This window comes from Micropterus dolomieu, linkage group LG13 (assembly GCF_021292245.1).
Source record: "Micropterus dolomieu isolate WLL.071019.BEF.003 ecotype Adirondacks linkage group LG13, ASM2129224v1, whole genome shotgun sequence".
Taxonomy (NCBI): Eukaryota; Metazoa; Chordata; class Actinopteri; order Centrarchiformes; family Centrarchidae; genus Micropterus; species Micropterus dolomieu.
The window spans coordinates 1802506-1818581 of record NC_060162.1 but is presented as its reverse complement, the minus strand read 5'-3'; the positions used below and the strand labels follow the sequence as shown (position 1 = coordinate 1818581).

Below are 16076 nucleotides of genomic sequence, written 5' to 3'. Positions count from 1 at the left end.
ACATTAAAATACACAATTATAAAAATACAATAAAATAAAATAAATAAAATACACAATTAAAATTCATAAAATACCCTAGCCCTAATTATAAGCCTTCTCACAAAATAAATATGGAATTAAATTTGGAAATGTTGGTTGCTTCCTGAACCCAGTTTTAAGTTTATTTCTGTGTCTCTGTTTTTTGTTCTATAATGCTTGTTTTTATAAAATGTGATCATCAAGCACAAAACAAAACAAATTGATTTTCTCTATTCATCTCAATTATAAATGAAGGATTTAAAATATTAAACATAAACGTTACCATGTCATGTATTGTACCAGATCATTTTTTCATCTGCAGTCCCTTGGCAGGTCACAAATAAAACAAACGTGGCACAAAGTAGCTGTTACTATTCTGCTATTGGACAGGAATACGTCACACAGACCATGAAAAAGGAAGTAAAAAAGCAGCCTACAGTCACAAGTACGGACTTTAATGCGTTTAGTGTCCTGATAGCTTAGTTAAAAACTATTTTCTTTTACATTACATTTACTCATTTACTGTAAATGTTACTGTTTAAATTCAAAATGTTGTCTTTTTATAAAACAGAGTGGTGTACGACATATTTTACTTTACTCAAGTTAAAACAATATATTCATTCTTTATTGTTAGTTTCCGAATATACGCCTCCTCCTACTCCTTACACCTGTGTATTAAATAAAGCTTTACATTTAAATTGAATATTTCAGGAGACATTTCCTTGACGTCTTTGGAGCTTCAAGAGAAAATATAAGGTTTCTCAGTTCTTCTTCTCTAAAACCATCCGCAGACATCAGTTGCTCACAGAGTCTGGTAGCTTATCTTCTCTCATCGATCTGCATGTCCTGGTGATTCATCCGTTCAGTCACGTACAGGCGCCGTCTTTCCCCGGCTCAGCGAACGGGAACACTTCCCGGGTCAGTCGGGTCAGGAGGCACGGCATCTCCTTCTTCCCACCCAGGACGCGGCCTTTGGCCTGGAAGGTGTAGGCCACACTGTGGGCGAGGCGGGTCATGAGGCGGGTCAGCTCCAGGTTGCGATTGCCCTCCTCCTCTAACAAAGTGCAGAAAGTCTGGAGGAAGACGGATCCACTCAGCTGGTGCATGAAAGCTGCGTAACCTGAGGAGAGGACGGAGGAAAGAAGCTCAAACCATCATCCATACATGCATTTATTTAAAAGCGTCAGCGTATAAAACATAAACATTACCACTGGATTATAGCTTCAAGCTAATTCACATCTGCAGTCCCTAAATATATGAATGTGTGTAATATACTTTTGATTTTCCAAGCAGTGGGCCCAAGAAATGTTCATGTGGGTGGCCAGATGGGGCCGCTGGAAATTTATATATAATATAAACAGCATAGCACTTTATGCATATGCACCTTGCCGGGAGGGGTACCGGGGGGGAGGCACCAATTTTATCAGGGTGGACGTGCCCCCCCCCCCTCCGGGTGGCGCCCCTGTTCCCTAGACCATGGATATTTTAAATCCTTATTTTCGGATTATTTAAACTGTTTCTCTTTTCTCAGATAAATCACACAAAGGCATGTTTCAAATAGTAAATCTAGCCATTCAGTTTGGGCATTATCGAAGCAGCTGGAGAGGAATAATGGATTATAACTGGTCTTGTCTAGTTTTCTGATCCCGCAGGTTACACTCGTGTTTAAAACAGCAAAAGGTCACAAAATCAATTTATTTAAACTAAATAATAATGTAGTAACAAAAAAAAACTAATAGGAAGCCATCTTAGCTTTTTAAATAATCGCGCTGATAATAACATCAGCATTTATTTTACTTACAAACTGCTCAACAAAAGAGGCTGTTTGCTGCTGTCATGTGACAGACCTCTAACCTCTAACATGCACTTCCTGTGCTCTTCTTCTTCTATCCCCTACAATTCTCTTGTATTCATTAACTCCTACTTCTTTCCCGAGGTATTGATGCGATATGTGCTATGAGCTCTTGCTAGTATTTATTGCAGACGTAGGCCAGATATCCCCGTCTGGAGCTGTCCCCGTTTTTAACAGTGTGTTAATCATAGACTGTTTAAGGTGTTAGCCAGAAAGATTAAGATAAAAATACCTTTAAATGGACAGAAAAAACACATAAAATGCCGTATTTTACTTGCCAGAAAGTTTTTTGCAGCGTCTACTTATTGACTGAAAGGATATTTCTGCCCTGAAATGACATGATTATATTCACGAGGGCTATATATGACAGATTATATAAACTTTCCCCCTTCTTTATTTCATCTATAATATCATTAGATTTTTTAATGACATGGCCAACTGACCACCAAACCAAAACTGTCCCCGGTTTTCATTTCACAAATCTGGTCCTTACACTTACTAGTATGTACTGTCAGTTGTAGATCTCGTGCTGTATTGACGCTTAACTGATTCTTGTATGTTGTTCCTCAAATGTAAATCGCTTTGGGAAAAAAGAGTAAATGAAAATGTGAAGTCAATCGCACAACAAGGTGTTTTTGTCCTGTTAGCGGCTAAGCAAATAAGGGGTTGCAAGCTTAGATAATTTTATCACCTGTACATTTAACACTTTATTCAGTGAAATGAAACGGAGAACAAACTGCCAGAGATGTTAGAGAGCTACTCTGACTGACTAGTGCTGACATGTTCCCGGCTAGTGTGTTAGCCGTCATCAAGCAGGTATATTAGTTTCACAGAGACTCTAACTGGTGGATGCACTTGGGTTTACCCGGTGCTGTGGCGTACATCACAGCTGTATCTACAGGAACAGAGAGATACTCTGAGAAGCTGCACTCTGCGGTGTCTCCAGCTGAATCCACCTCCACCCCGTCATCCAGACCGTCTCCCCGACACGCCTGCAGAGACAGCAACAAGTCCTCAGTTACAGAGATCCTGAAGTACAAGCATGGTTTTGTGACCTCAGGGTGACCCAAACTGACCTCATGTAAGACTGAGATCATGACGATATATACAACTTTTCAGTTGAGGTCAGATGAAATGTGTACAGAAGACTGTGAGCTGAAACCTTATGAACCTGAACACCTGTATGAGGAACACTTTGGCCTTTTTCTCCATACATTCGCTGTCAAAATATCTGAAGACACGAGCGAGTTGGACGGCTTTCCCGTCAGCTCCGAACACGCAGCCCTCCTCCCCGTGAGACGACAAGACGCCCAGGAAACAGTCCTTCACAGGCCGCCGGCTCTCTGCAGCACAAACACATGACATGACACATGCTCATCAATTACACACTTCACTCGCCCATTATTGACTGTCGAGACGTGACTAAACGTGGAATGGTATGAGGTGCGTGTCAGGTCAGGCATGCACGTGCAGAACATCAGGCTCAGGCTCTGTGCCACGACTCTTGTCTTTGTTAACATTAACTGAGACAGTCCTGTTCTATTAGTTTCTAACAAATGCCTGCACAGGAACATGATTACACGACCTAATGATCACGTTATCTATTAGTGATAAGCAGCTAAAACACCGCGTGAACTTTCAGTCTGATTGATATCTGGGTGTGTGTCCAGGTTGTAAATACACAGAAGCAGTTTCGTAATGTGTTTGTCGTTCTGAAAGCATAAGAAGATCAGTGGCACCAGAAAAGAAAGGATTATAAATCTGAAATCTAAATGCTTTAATCAGACAGTTCCTTCCACAATCACTCCAATAAATGTTTAAATAAAGTAAAAGCATGTGTACTCTGCACAGTAATGGATAGTCCGTGTTCCTATGTGGGTATTTAATCTGTATACTGATGTGTAAAGGCAGATTTGTATCCTAATAAACCATAGAAACTGAATGGGAGTGTGCCTCACCTTTCAGAAACAACTCGTAGATTTCGTCTCCGCCGAGGTCAGCGTGGATGTCCACCTCGAAGCCCAGTTTGCTGAGGGTCCGGTGGAGCCTCTTGGCGTCCCTCTCGGCTCCAGGCCTCCTCCCCAGCCTCACCCCGGGGTCAAACTCTGCCACAGACACCAACACTGCCCTGTTACACTCCCCTCTGCCATCCAGCAGGCCTCTCCGCTGCAGCATAGCTCTCCAAACACCTCAACGTATCAAGCTGCTTCTTCCTGTATCCGTGGAAGGTCTGATGCAAGGCGTCCGTTATGTCTCTCTCTAACTTTGTGTCCCTGGAGTCACTGCTAGCACAGCTGTAAAGTTGTAGCCGTACCTCCAGTCACACCCGTCTCACCACATATGGACTTTCCTCTGCAGGCTGATGCAGGATGGTGTTACATAACTCTCTCAGGTGTGTTGCCCTTCAGGTGTTTGCTTTTCCAGATGAATCAGTGCTGGTCTACTGTGGTCTTGATCAGTTTCAGGAGGCTTCCAGTGGGAAGAACCTGGTCTCACCACAGTGTTTAATCAGTATCCTTCAGTATCAGGTAATCTCTGAGATCAAAAGCACGTGGTCATCTTCAGCAGGTGGAGTTTGCTTTAAGGACTTTTTTGTCCATGTTGGATTCAAAGTTAAGGCTGAAAGTTCAGTAAATGCAGCAGCACTAGAGCTCAGCCTCCCTCCGGAGACAATGAAGGCTTTAAACTATACCTTTCACAGAACTCCCCAACACCTGGAAACCCTCGCAGATGTGGAAAACAATGGAGTTCACCTTTAACCTCGCAGTTTAAACTTAATTTTAAAGTTTTTATGATCAGCTTTTGAAGTGTGGAAATGTAACAGGGCAAACTCCATCTGCTGAGGATGATTGCGTGACATCTCGTGGCGCGACTTCTGTTTAAAGGTCAACAATTTACTTTCAGTTTAAAGTCTTTTGAAGTCCACGCCATTCGTGGAAGAAGTGCTCAAATCCTTTACTTGAGTAAAAGCAGAAATATCATAGTTTAAAAAGAATCAATTAGAAGTAAAAGTCCTGAATTCAAAATGGTTCTTGAGTAAAAGTGCAGAAGTGTTTCAACAAAATGTGCTCAAAGTATCAAAAATGTGAGAGTTATTTTGTTGTTGAAATGAAAGCACGTGGGTTTAGCTTCACCAATGGAGGGGACACACATTAAGTCGGGGGTCCTACCTAGAAAAGTTTGGGCATTAAACACCTTTTAGGCATCAATTTATAGTGGGAATATTTTTATTTCTTTAAAGAGAAACACAAAATTCAGCCAGCAGGTGACAATCCGAAGTAATTAAAACAGATGGAGTTTAGGGAATCATATTTAATTCAACATATTTCCATAATTAGAAGTAAAATTTGCTAAATCTCATCCAGCTGGTAACAACATTTAGTCTGGCTTTGATCTGTTTGAAGGGTTTTATCGTTTTGTTTAAGTCCCTCCAGCATCTTAATAAATTGTTTATGTATGCATTGATTTTATGTCCTTGTTGTTGTGCATTATGTATCAGGTTTTAGTTTTATTGTTCTCTTATTTTAATTGTGTGAAGAACTTTCTCGACTCTATGTTTGCAGATTGCCAGAAGGCTGGATCTTAATCAGTTAGCCGCAGCTTTGTTCAATCAGAAGTCCAGTGATTTGTATTTAACCTTCTGTGAAAAAGTACAAATTATAAACCCCTAAGGTTCAGTTTTTATATTCCCTGCCAAGAAAAGCAACGTCACCAATCAAGTCCCACCGGTTGCAGTGAAGAAAAACATCAGTAATTTTCCACTTCTGGTTTGTGAATCATTCGTCTTTCTGTTTTGTCTACTTTAATTTGCATCTTTAAACGCAGGAACTTCTGCATGCTCCATAATCAAACCTGTCAATCACACCTGTGAGTTTCTGATGTGCTCAAAATAAGTCATTAGAGACGCTGACTGAGTCCATGTCACGAACGTTTGTTTTCTAGAGCACAGTTCAGATGTCTTCCATCAGAGGTGTGTCCATGTGTCATTGTAATGATGGGAAGTGTGTTTCTGGAGGGTTAGCTAATCTTTAACAGCTGTTTTCTCAAATCAACATGTTTCCTGTAAACCCAGTAATTTCCCTCGCCCAACAAAGCAGTTAGATCATCAGAATTTTACTGTTTCTGAGGTCTTATATCAAGACATTAACTGAGGTTTTTAAAAAAATCTTTTATCATTCTCATTTTGTGTGGGATTTTTTTCTCTCTGAATATGTGGGGAATCTGAATAAATATATAAAATTAATATCTTTTGATAAACTGTTTTGTAAATGTCTGGCCATTTGGTATAGTATCACAATAACCCCCCCCCAAAATCCACCTGCTCTTATTAATGTGTTGGAAAGTGGATTTACATGATATGCAAATCTTTTTTAAACAGAAAAATTGTAATTAAATAAAAGCTTCTATTTCTGTTGAAGCTTGTAAAGTTTCATTGTGATTAGAGTACAGTTGAATGTGTCATCTCGCCTTTTAACCAGAACAAAGAAATATGATCTCACACACTGGCTCCCACTATATTTTAGAATCGACTTTAATTACTTTTAAAGCCCTGCTATATCTCTGACCTTTTAGTCCCATATGCACCAGCTCGTACCTTGAGATCCTCGGGCGGAGGTCTTTTGTTTGTTCCAGACTCTCGACTGAAAACCAAAGGGGACAAAGCGTTTGCTGTTATTATTAAATTACGTTTATTGGCATGAATGTAATAACAACATTGCCAAAGCATCATATATACACAACATAAGAACAATCAGCCCCATACATTTCATTAAACAATTAAAGCGTAAAGTAATCAAAGTGTATGTGTGTTTGTGTTTAAAAAAAAAGAAATATTAAAAGTTAAAATAAAATAAATAAATAAAACAGTAAGTGTGTGTGTGTTATAAAAAATATATTAAAAATAAAATAAATAAACAAAACAGTAAGCGTGTGTCGGTGTGTGTTAAAAAATACAAAAATATTATAAATAAGATAAATAAATAAAATAGTAAGCGTGTGTGCTTGTGTGTGTGTGTGTGTGTTAAAAAATAAAAATATATTAAAAATAAAATAAATAAACAAAACAGTAAGCGTGTGTCGGTGTGTGTTAAAAAATACAAAAATATTGTAAATAAATAAAATAGTAAGCGTGTGTGTTTGTGTGTGTGTTAAAAAATAAAAATATATTAAAAATAAAATAAATAAATAACACAGTAAGCGTGTGTGTGTGTGTGTCTGTGTGTGTGTTAAAAAATACAAAAATAATATAAATAAAATAAATAAATAAAATAGTAAGCGTGTGTCTGTGTGTGGGTTAAAAAATAAAAATATATTAAAAATAAAATAAATAAATAAAATAGTAAGCGTGTGTCTGTGTGTGTGTTAAAAAATACAAAAATATTATAAATAAAACAAATAAATAAAACAGTAAGCGTGTGTCTGTGAGTGGGTTAAAAAATAAAAATATATTAAAAATAAAATAAATAAATAAAATAGTAAGTGTGTGTCTGTGTGTGTGTGTGTGTTAAAAAATAAAAATATATTAAAAATAAAATAAATAAATAAAACAGTAAGCGTGTGTGTGTGTGTGTTAAAAAATATATATAAAAAATAAAAATAAAATAAATAAATGAAACAGTAACGTATGTGTGTGTTTATATTAATAGACAAAAAAATAAAGAAATCAAATGTAAAAACAAAACAATTACTAAAATATCAAACGATCAAAATAATAATAATTTGAAAATCTGTACAATTATTTGTCAGTCTGAGGTTCCACTGGTTGTCAGACATATTTTGCAGCAATTATTTTGCATTTTTTGAAACTTTATTTTAACTGTTGTCTTGTTTTCACCTTCTGTCACGTGTGAAACACTTTGTAACATGTTTTTAGAAAATAAAGATTATTATTGTTGTTGTTGTTGTTGTTGCGACATCTAGTGGATTTTTCTATCACGTGGCTAAACGAAGCGGGGGGGGGGAAGTCACGTGACTTCCACTGGTGTGGTTGCGTCATCCGCACGCGACTGCAGCCGGCTGTACTCCGCAGACAGCCGGTGTGAAGCAGCAGCAGCAGCAGGCTGACTGTCTTCAGTCGTGATCAACATGGAAACCGGCGCTCAGATAGTTTGCTGAAAGATTCAGAGACTGTTTCTGTGCGTCCGGCCGGAGTTTACAGAGAAGCAGACGATCACAGAAACACCAGTTTGAACCTAGAAGCATGCTAGCTGCGGGCTGAAGCTACACGTGGTAACTTTCAGCTCTTTTCAGGGTAGTTCTGGTAAAAACGGGCAACGGTAGAGGAACAAGTTGGAAATGTCTCGATACCAGAAGAAAAACGGGATACCGGACAGGTGAGCAACACAAAGCCACACCTCTCATCTGTAATGTTGAGCTAACTTTCTTTTTGTATAGCTAAGCACTAAACTCCTCTTTATCTCCAGGCTGATAGTTGGTCTGAAGTTTAATATTCAGACTGGGAAAATGTAGAGGAGGCATTAAACTGACTGTTTCACCCTTTTTAAAGTAGTTAAATAACCATTAAATGACGAGGATGTTATTTTCAGCATTACATCCTGTTGCTGTTGTATTTTGTTGTCTGACCACATTGTTGAAAGGCCCCGGAAACTAGAGAGCTCAATCGATACTGATACCCTATCAAAATTTATTTAACATCGACACATAAACACTTGTGATGAAGATTTGTGTTTGGCACATTTTAATGTGTAAAAATAAACACAAATATGGCAGCACTTGATGTTGCTGATCCACCGTACCTACAGATCTGTCAGCTAAAACCAGTGATTGGCCTGTCTTGGTTTGCTCTTCCAGAAACCAAACAGCTCCTCTTTCACCTGAAGACGTAAAATCTTTTAAAAAGTCCTCACAGATAAAATGTTTAAAAAGGCGCCTCAAACAGCTGCTCGCTGTAGTTTCTATCAGACAAACAGCAGGAAGTAGAGCATCTGTTGGGGACTATTTTCAGCGGCGGATGAATCCACGTGTGCTCTAGTGAGTATTTGTGAGTCAGAATAAACTACAGCGTGTTTATGGGGATGAAGGAACAAGTGAGGCTCACTGGTTGTTTTGTTTTTCCTTCCCTACAGGTGGCTGGACTACAAAGCTGTTGGGAAAAGACTTCACGGGACGCGTTTCATTGCCTTCAAAGTGCCGCTGAAACAGGTAACAGGAAGTTTAATTGTTTAAATCTTTCTTTTGCAGTCGTGTTTGTGAGTGAGCAGCGAGTTTACAGCTGCTGATGACCATCGGTGTGCTTTCTCTAGTCTTTGAACCGCCAGCTCCCGTGTTCTGATGTCTTTGGTCCCTGGGAGCTGCGGGACACTTTGAACAAAGAAAACTTAGACCTGGGTTTGATCGTTGACCTGACCTTCACCACGCGCTACTACAACCTACAGGTAAACACACACACACATTTTATTACATTACATCATATTTAAAGTGATATAAACTCTGTTTCCTGTGTGCAGGACTTACCGGAGTCGCTGCTGTTTGTGAAGATCTTCACAGCTGGTCATGAGGTTCCCAGCGACGATACGATCCTCCGCTTCAAACGTGTCGTACGCAAGTTTCTACGAGACAACGCAGATAACGGTGAGAAACGCTGCTGCTAGAACGAGGCCGTTATTCGGTTATTTAAAGGTGTTATTTCCACTCGCAGTGGGGAGGACACGCCCCCTCTCTCTCTCGCTAAGCCTAAGGGCAATTTATACTTCAGCATCAAATCTATCCTGGCTCCCCGAAAACTGTGACGCAGGCCGCAAGAACTGTGATTGGTCGTCTTTGTGGCATCACATTTTCTCCTACGCATTTCCAGCCATACCTCCAACGTGATCCGCTCAGTCTCAGTGGCCACCGTTTGTGGTAGCCTGCACCAACAAAGAAGAAGAAACTCAGCACAGTGGAACCCCTCCGCCAACCTGGCGGTGTAACTGCAGAGCGACGGCTTAATGACGGCGTTTGCCTGGAGTCCCGTTAATGTGAAACACTCGCCTGCGTTCCCTTCGATCGCATCGTGAGCAAAAAGCTTAACGAGCAGAGAGTCTAGAAGGCTTTTTTGCCCTCAGTTTGGTCTTTCTGGCTACATGCAGTCTGCCTGTAGGAACCGTATACAGGGGCTGCTTTAAAGTACTTTACAGTTAATAATTCTCACAAAACGATGCATCAATCAAAAGATAAAGCAGCAGAGGAGAGAACTCTCTGTGCTGATATAACAAAAACAACAGCTCTATTAAGGAAACATGTTTTTACAATAAGTAACTTTCTAGAGGAGCAGCAGCTTTATCACATTTTACACCTTTTTTCAGCCGCTGTACCCCGAACACTTCATGTGTCTGGTAAATAGCACGAGACCACAAGCAGCTGAAGTCTTGTTTCAGGTCGACACACAGAAAAAAGGGATTAGTGTCGGTTATTTACAGGAACTATTTGCTGCAGGAGAGAGACATTTAGAGAAACTCCTGGTTTCTACTGAACCTGGTTTCACACAGAACTCCTTTTTATATCTCCTTGAAGTGAGAGTACAACACTGTGTGTGACTGATGAACTAAATCAGCCACAGCATCTGACGTCGGATGCACCTGACACACATTAACTGCCTTTTCTTTTCCAGACAAGCTGATCGGAGTCCACTGTACCCACGGTCTGAATCGCACCGGCTATCTGATCTGCAGGTGTGTGCAGTTTGAACCCCACAGTGGTAGTTTGAACGTGGATAGTGTTTAACAGCTGTGTCTGACCCGCAGGTATCTGATCGATGTCGATGGGATGGATCCTAAAGAGGCTGTAGAGTGTGAGTACTGACGTTTTAGTCTCCTGTTTGAAGGTGCGTCGGGCTCGTTCCTGAATGAAAAGTTTAATGTCCTTTTGTTCTCAGTGTTCAACTCCTCGCGGGGCCATGCGATAGAAAGACAGAACTACCTAGAAGATCTACGGTGTGGACCGAAGAGGAGGTACTTCAGACATATTTCATACTAAAACACAACTGTCTGCTGTGGATTGATTGGACTGCGCAGGATGTTTATTGGTCTGCGCCTTGTGACCTTTTTAAACAGTAACGAGGGGATGGAGGAGTCTGAGCAGGAGCCAATGAGAGGCCGCGCTACACATCGGCCGTTAGACTCTGACGGCAGAGACGAGAGACGACCGCACTTTAATGACCCCTGGTACCACAGGTAGGGACAGCCAATCAGAGGACAGCTTAAACAAAAATGTGACCGTCTTATTTGTATAGCACGTTTAAAAAGAACAGGAGCTCGAATTTCATTCTGCTGTGCTGGTGGGTAAAAAGCCTTTGAACCTCCACACAGTCGTAATTAATAAATAAAAAGATGAAAATAGTGAGAAGCCTTTAGGAGAGTCAGAGCCTGACTGACCCAAGACCTTCATGTTCCCCTCAGGATGAACTGTAGTAACTTTACTGATCCTCTGACTTTCCATCTAGCGCCATCATCAGGTCATCAACGGGTGCGTTTGACTTCATGCGGCGTTGGCTTAATGTGATGCGTGCTGGACTTAAAATAAGGCATGCTGGCTAGAAATCCTGTCCGACTTTCGCCGGCGCTGCAAAACTTCACCATGTCACATGACACTGAAGCCTCGCGGGAGCTTTTCTCCTGCTGCACTAAGTTAGAACAAGTATTTTTTATTTTTAAATGCCGCGAGATCAGTCGTTGTTTTAAGCTCACGCAGGTAGAATGTGTCCGATTCGACGGCGCGGTTTTTAAACCCCGCCCCTGCTTCTCACGTTAGACTATCGCCTAATCACCTAATGTCCATCACTTATGACCAAACACCTGGAGAACTGATGACCCAGATGGTACAGTAAATATGTAGCTTAGCACAAAGACAGCCCTGCTCTATCTAAAGGGAACAGAAGCACCTACCTTTAAAACTCACTGATTAACCTGTTATATCTCGATTAAGTGCAAAAACGCGGATGTGACAGTTTCTTGGCAAGGGAGTCTGAATTCCTGGCAACCTCGTGGTGACAACAAGACTCCAGGAAGTCACTGATTTAAAATACAACCACAATAAATCAAAATCAAATCAACTTAATAGTAGACCCTCATGTCCATATTATCAATCTAACTCCTTCACATCGGGATGAATTAGTGAACTAGCGTGTTAGCATGCTAACAGAATTTAATGAGCAGTAAACCCGGGTTTCCAGCGGCTCCTTAAGAAGTCTTAAATTAAATAAAGGGAAATAAGGTGTCTTAAATTTCCCCTAAGTTTGCTGCATGTACTAAATTTGCAGAAGGTGCGTTTAATGCTGGTGGGGAAGATCGTCGCTCACAGTGGCCCACCATAAAACATTTGATTAACCTGTTTACCTCCGTGTCATCTCTGCCCGGAAAGTCCCGCCTGGCTTTGTTTCCCTGTTTTCCTTTCTGTTGTTTTAATAGTTTATATTGAGTTTAAGAACAGCATCGCACGAGTTCACGTTCACAAACGGACACAATCAGTTCACCAAGAACACGTTCAATGATCGGTGCTGTTTGAGCTCGTCTATGTACAACACTGTGCAGACATGTCTGCGCTGTCAGGATTTTATTTTCACAATACTGCGACCGGTGCATATATCCGCCCAAGTAGCTGCTGTAATGTGTAAACAGCCTGTGTCATTTACCTGTGGTAAAAATACTGTAATACCGGCTCTGCTGCCAAATACAGCTTTGTTCATTATAAGAGCTTCCTCGCATCTGTCTTCTATCAACAAAATAGACACTTTTGGGTCTTAAATTATATGTGTTGAAGTCGTAAAAGGTAAATTATATGTGTTGACGTCGTAAAAGATCTTAAAAAGTTGTTAAAGTGTTTCAAGAACCCTTTAAACACAGTGCACAACTGAGGCTGAATGTCAGTTCAGTTCTCAGTGTTTACCACAGGATTTTAAGAGACTAGACAGTAAACAAAGTTGTGCTCTAATAAACTATTTGATCATAAACCCATTGTAGAGCTATAAATGGTGATGAAATAGCATCAAAAGTCAACAAATTTATTTATTGTTTTTCCAAAAATTCAAAAATAGAATTAGTAATTTCCCTAACATTTTATTTATTTTTATTTTAATAGATTATGTAATATGTTTTATACTTTCTGTGAATATAATCCAGTTAATCTTATTTCCATCCTGTACAGACGCCTTATTTTGAAAACTGGACGTTGTCACATGTGTTTCCTCCTCGCGCTAAATCCATCCATTCCGACCCAGTTTGATAAATAATATTGTATGTGGTTCTCGTGCGGCGTAACATGAAGACTTCACAGCCTCAGCCGGTTTATTTTAAAACTATGGCGGAACAAATTAGACTGTGGCGGGCCGCCGTGGTCTCGTTAATTAATGGGAAACACTGATTCTGCAGGTTATAAACCAAAGTGTTGGACACATCGACATGTTGACCTGATGATGGTGCTAGATGACTAAAGTTATTACAGTTCATCCTGAGGGGAACATGAAAGTCTACATTTCATCTCAACCCAACAGCTGCTGAGATGTTTCAGTCTGGACCAAAGCGGTTGACCCACTCACTAAATTATTCTTACATCCTGTCGCTCTGTTTTTCCTCCCGCAGGTCTTTCCCTCCAAGAGAAGAAAACCCTCGCTCACATCGACATCACCATCCACACGACGGCATTCTTCCCAGTCCGCCATTGTTGCCCCCACCTCCTTTCTACCCTCCCACGGGAGCCCCTTACTCCCCGCATCGATGGACGCCCCCTCATCCTGACAGTCAGTGGAGGAGACCCCACCGCTCAGAGGAGAGCAGGTCCAGACATCCTCCAGCAGAGCGGGACTGGAATCCATCTTCTCGCTGGCAGGAGGACAGAAGGAGAGCTGCTCCTCCTCCTCCCCTCCCCCGCTACTCCCCACGCTGGACCAATGAGTCCAACGGCCTCCGAGACGGACCTGAGGATGAGTGGGCCGGTCCCAAAATGAGACATCAACACAGATATTCACACAGAAACAGAGCCGACACTTATGACAACTACTAGTCTGACCTGCGTTTGACAGAAACCAGGACACTGAAATACTCTCCAGCCGCGGCGTGATGACGGCCGATCATAACACGCTTCTTTATGGGCCTGACGGAGTGAAATTATACATTAAATTCATCTTTTTTTTTTTTGAATCTGAAAACTGATTTGAGAAAATGAAAAGTCTCAGATGGTAACAAATCAGTAAAGATCAGCGTACAACAGATTCCCGTAGCAGTTACTCAGTTTAAGCCGGCGCCGACGTCGCTTTCACCGGTTAAAACAAACGCCGCCCGCAATAACTTTCGTTTCGTGAGTTTCTTGATGACGAGCTAAAATAAAAATTGGCTGTTGTCTGGTTGTGTGTTTCACAGAGTGAGACGTCTTCTCTCTCTAGCTGATCTCGCTTCAGTTTCTCACGTTAAACTAGCTTCGGTGTTTGGATCAAACAGCTCGTGAGGAAGTTATTTAGAGATCAGCTGTCGCATATTAATGTTAGTTCGACGGAACAAAAGTAAATTAAGTTTGTGTCTGAACTCGACCAAAGATCCTCTGTGAGAGAAGAAGCTCCACTCTAGACAACCGGAGTGTTTCTGTAGTTCCAACATCTCCCAACAGAGTGAGACATCTTCTCTCTCTCTCGCTGATCTGACATCCTCCACTTAATCTTTCATTCTTATCAGATCAGTAATTTAAGCTTATGGACGTAATATTTTTGAATCTGGACCTTCAGTATTTGGATCGAGTAGTTTGTGAAAAATAAAGCGTGTCAGATTTAGGATATTTAAATGTGTCAGACACATATTTAAGCATCATGTAGATAAATCTAGTGTCCAGCTGAAGCTAACGAGCCAAGAAGTACGGCAGACAGTTGAGACGTCAACGTGCCTTTTTCATTAAGTCAGTCGAATGTTGATCCCTCTGTGCTGAGGAGAAGAACTGTTGACACGTTTCCCTGCTTTATATTTCAAGTATACATTTTGTAGCATGATTTGAACGCCCCACAGTTAGGGCTTCAACTAACGAATATTTTTACTGTTGATTAATCTGGATGTTATTTTCTCGATTAAGCGATTAGTTGCCTGATCTATAAAACATCTGAAAATGTTCATCACAGTTTCCCGGAACAAGAGATGAGGCGTTCAAATGTACCATTAAAAAAAAAAAAAAAACAGAATGGCATGTGGAACCAGTGAAATTTAGACTTGTGTTTTGAAATTGACTTTTAATAATTGATTGTTCGTTGTAACTGATCATTTTCTGCTGATTGACTAATCGTTTCAGCTCTACAGGCGGCCCATCAAGGGGTGAAACGATCAGTCGATTGACAGAAAAATAATCTGCAACTATTTTGATAATCATTTTAATACTTTTTTCAAACAAAAGACGGTGGAAAACTGTCACTCGTTCTTTGGCATATTAATCTATAATGAAAATAATCAGTTGTTGGAGCCCTAAACTCTACAAACTGGTGGCTACTCATTGACAAGGATATGATCCCTCACCGGCTTCCCACCCACAGTGTTTGTTGGAGTGGCTAAACTGGGGATTTCACTACCAGGAGTTGAACTTGTGTGTGTGCGTCACCCTGCCGCTGGTGTCAGACTGTTTTAATAGACATGTTGTGTGTTTTTGTTTTCTACCATGTGGACTTTCGGTCAGGTGTGACCTGGTTTAACTGTGGCCCCGTAGAGCGAGATTAAAGTAAATGGAAACCGTCTCTGACGTCTCTGCTGATTTCATCACCATGTTGGAAATGAAAATACAAAAAGGATGTTGAGAAGACTTAGATCAGTAGTAAGAGAGAAGTATCAAATACATTCCATCAAACTCATTTTTGACAGCTATTTCCGGTCCCGCCCCCACACCGGATGTCTGTATGTAACTGATAAGAGGGGGTGCATCCTGTCCCGCCCCAACCGGAAATATGTCTGTATGTAACTGATAAGAGGGTTGCGTACATCCTTCCATTGTGTGTGTTTTTCATTGATTTAAAGACTTTATTAAGTAATACAACTTGAATGAATTAACTAGGAGGTGTTTGTGACAATAAATTTATCATTAAAAAAGTATAGCAGTGAGTTATAAGTAAAAGGAGGAATCTCCGGGGCCAGCAAAGGATCAGTAGGAGGTTTCTTTGGAATCAAGTCAGTCTTTATTATTAAACAAGTGAAGAATAAATTGAAATAATGACAGTAAAGCAGTAAAATGGTATAACGGTGAGTAAAAA

At 40.6% G+C, this 16076-nt stretch overlaps 2 protein-coding genes across 2 annotated transcripts; one reads left to right on the top strand and one right to left on the bottom strand.

The window, feature by feature from the left end:
• Window positions 1-482: 482 nt before the first annotated feature.
• LOC123981800 (caspase-3-like) lies at window positions 483-4549 on the bottom strand. The gene is made up of 4 exons (XM_046066997.1): window positions 3829-4549; window positions 3050-3213; window positions 2736-2862; window positions 483-1138 (listed from the first exon to the last, which is right to left on the bottom strand). The coding sequence occupies exons 1-4, from the start codon at window positions 4043-4045 to the stop codon at window positions 885-887; spliced, it is 762 nt and encodes a 253-aa protein (XP_045922953.1). The 5' UTR covers window positions 4046-4549; the 3' UTR covers window positions 483-884.
• A 3319-nt stretch (window positions 4550-7868) lies between these two features.
• dusp11 (dual specificity phosphatase 11 (RNA/RNP complex 1-interacting)) lies at window positions 7869-15566 on the top strand. The gene is made up of 9 exons (XM_046066992.1): window positions 7869-8202; window positions 8956-9031; window positions 9133-9264; window positions 9337-9460; window positions 10479-10539; window positions 10612-10658; window positions 10743-10818; window positions 10921-11040; window positions 13444-15566. Exons 1-9 carry the CDS (start codon window positions 8165-8167, stop codon window positions 13862-13864), a joined length of 1095 nt encoding a protein of 364 aa, XP_045922948.1. The 5' UTR covers window positions 7869-8164; the 3' UTR covers window positions 13865-15566.
• Window positions 15567-16076: the final 510 nt, after the last annotated feature.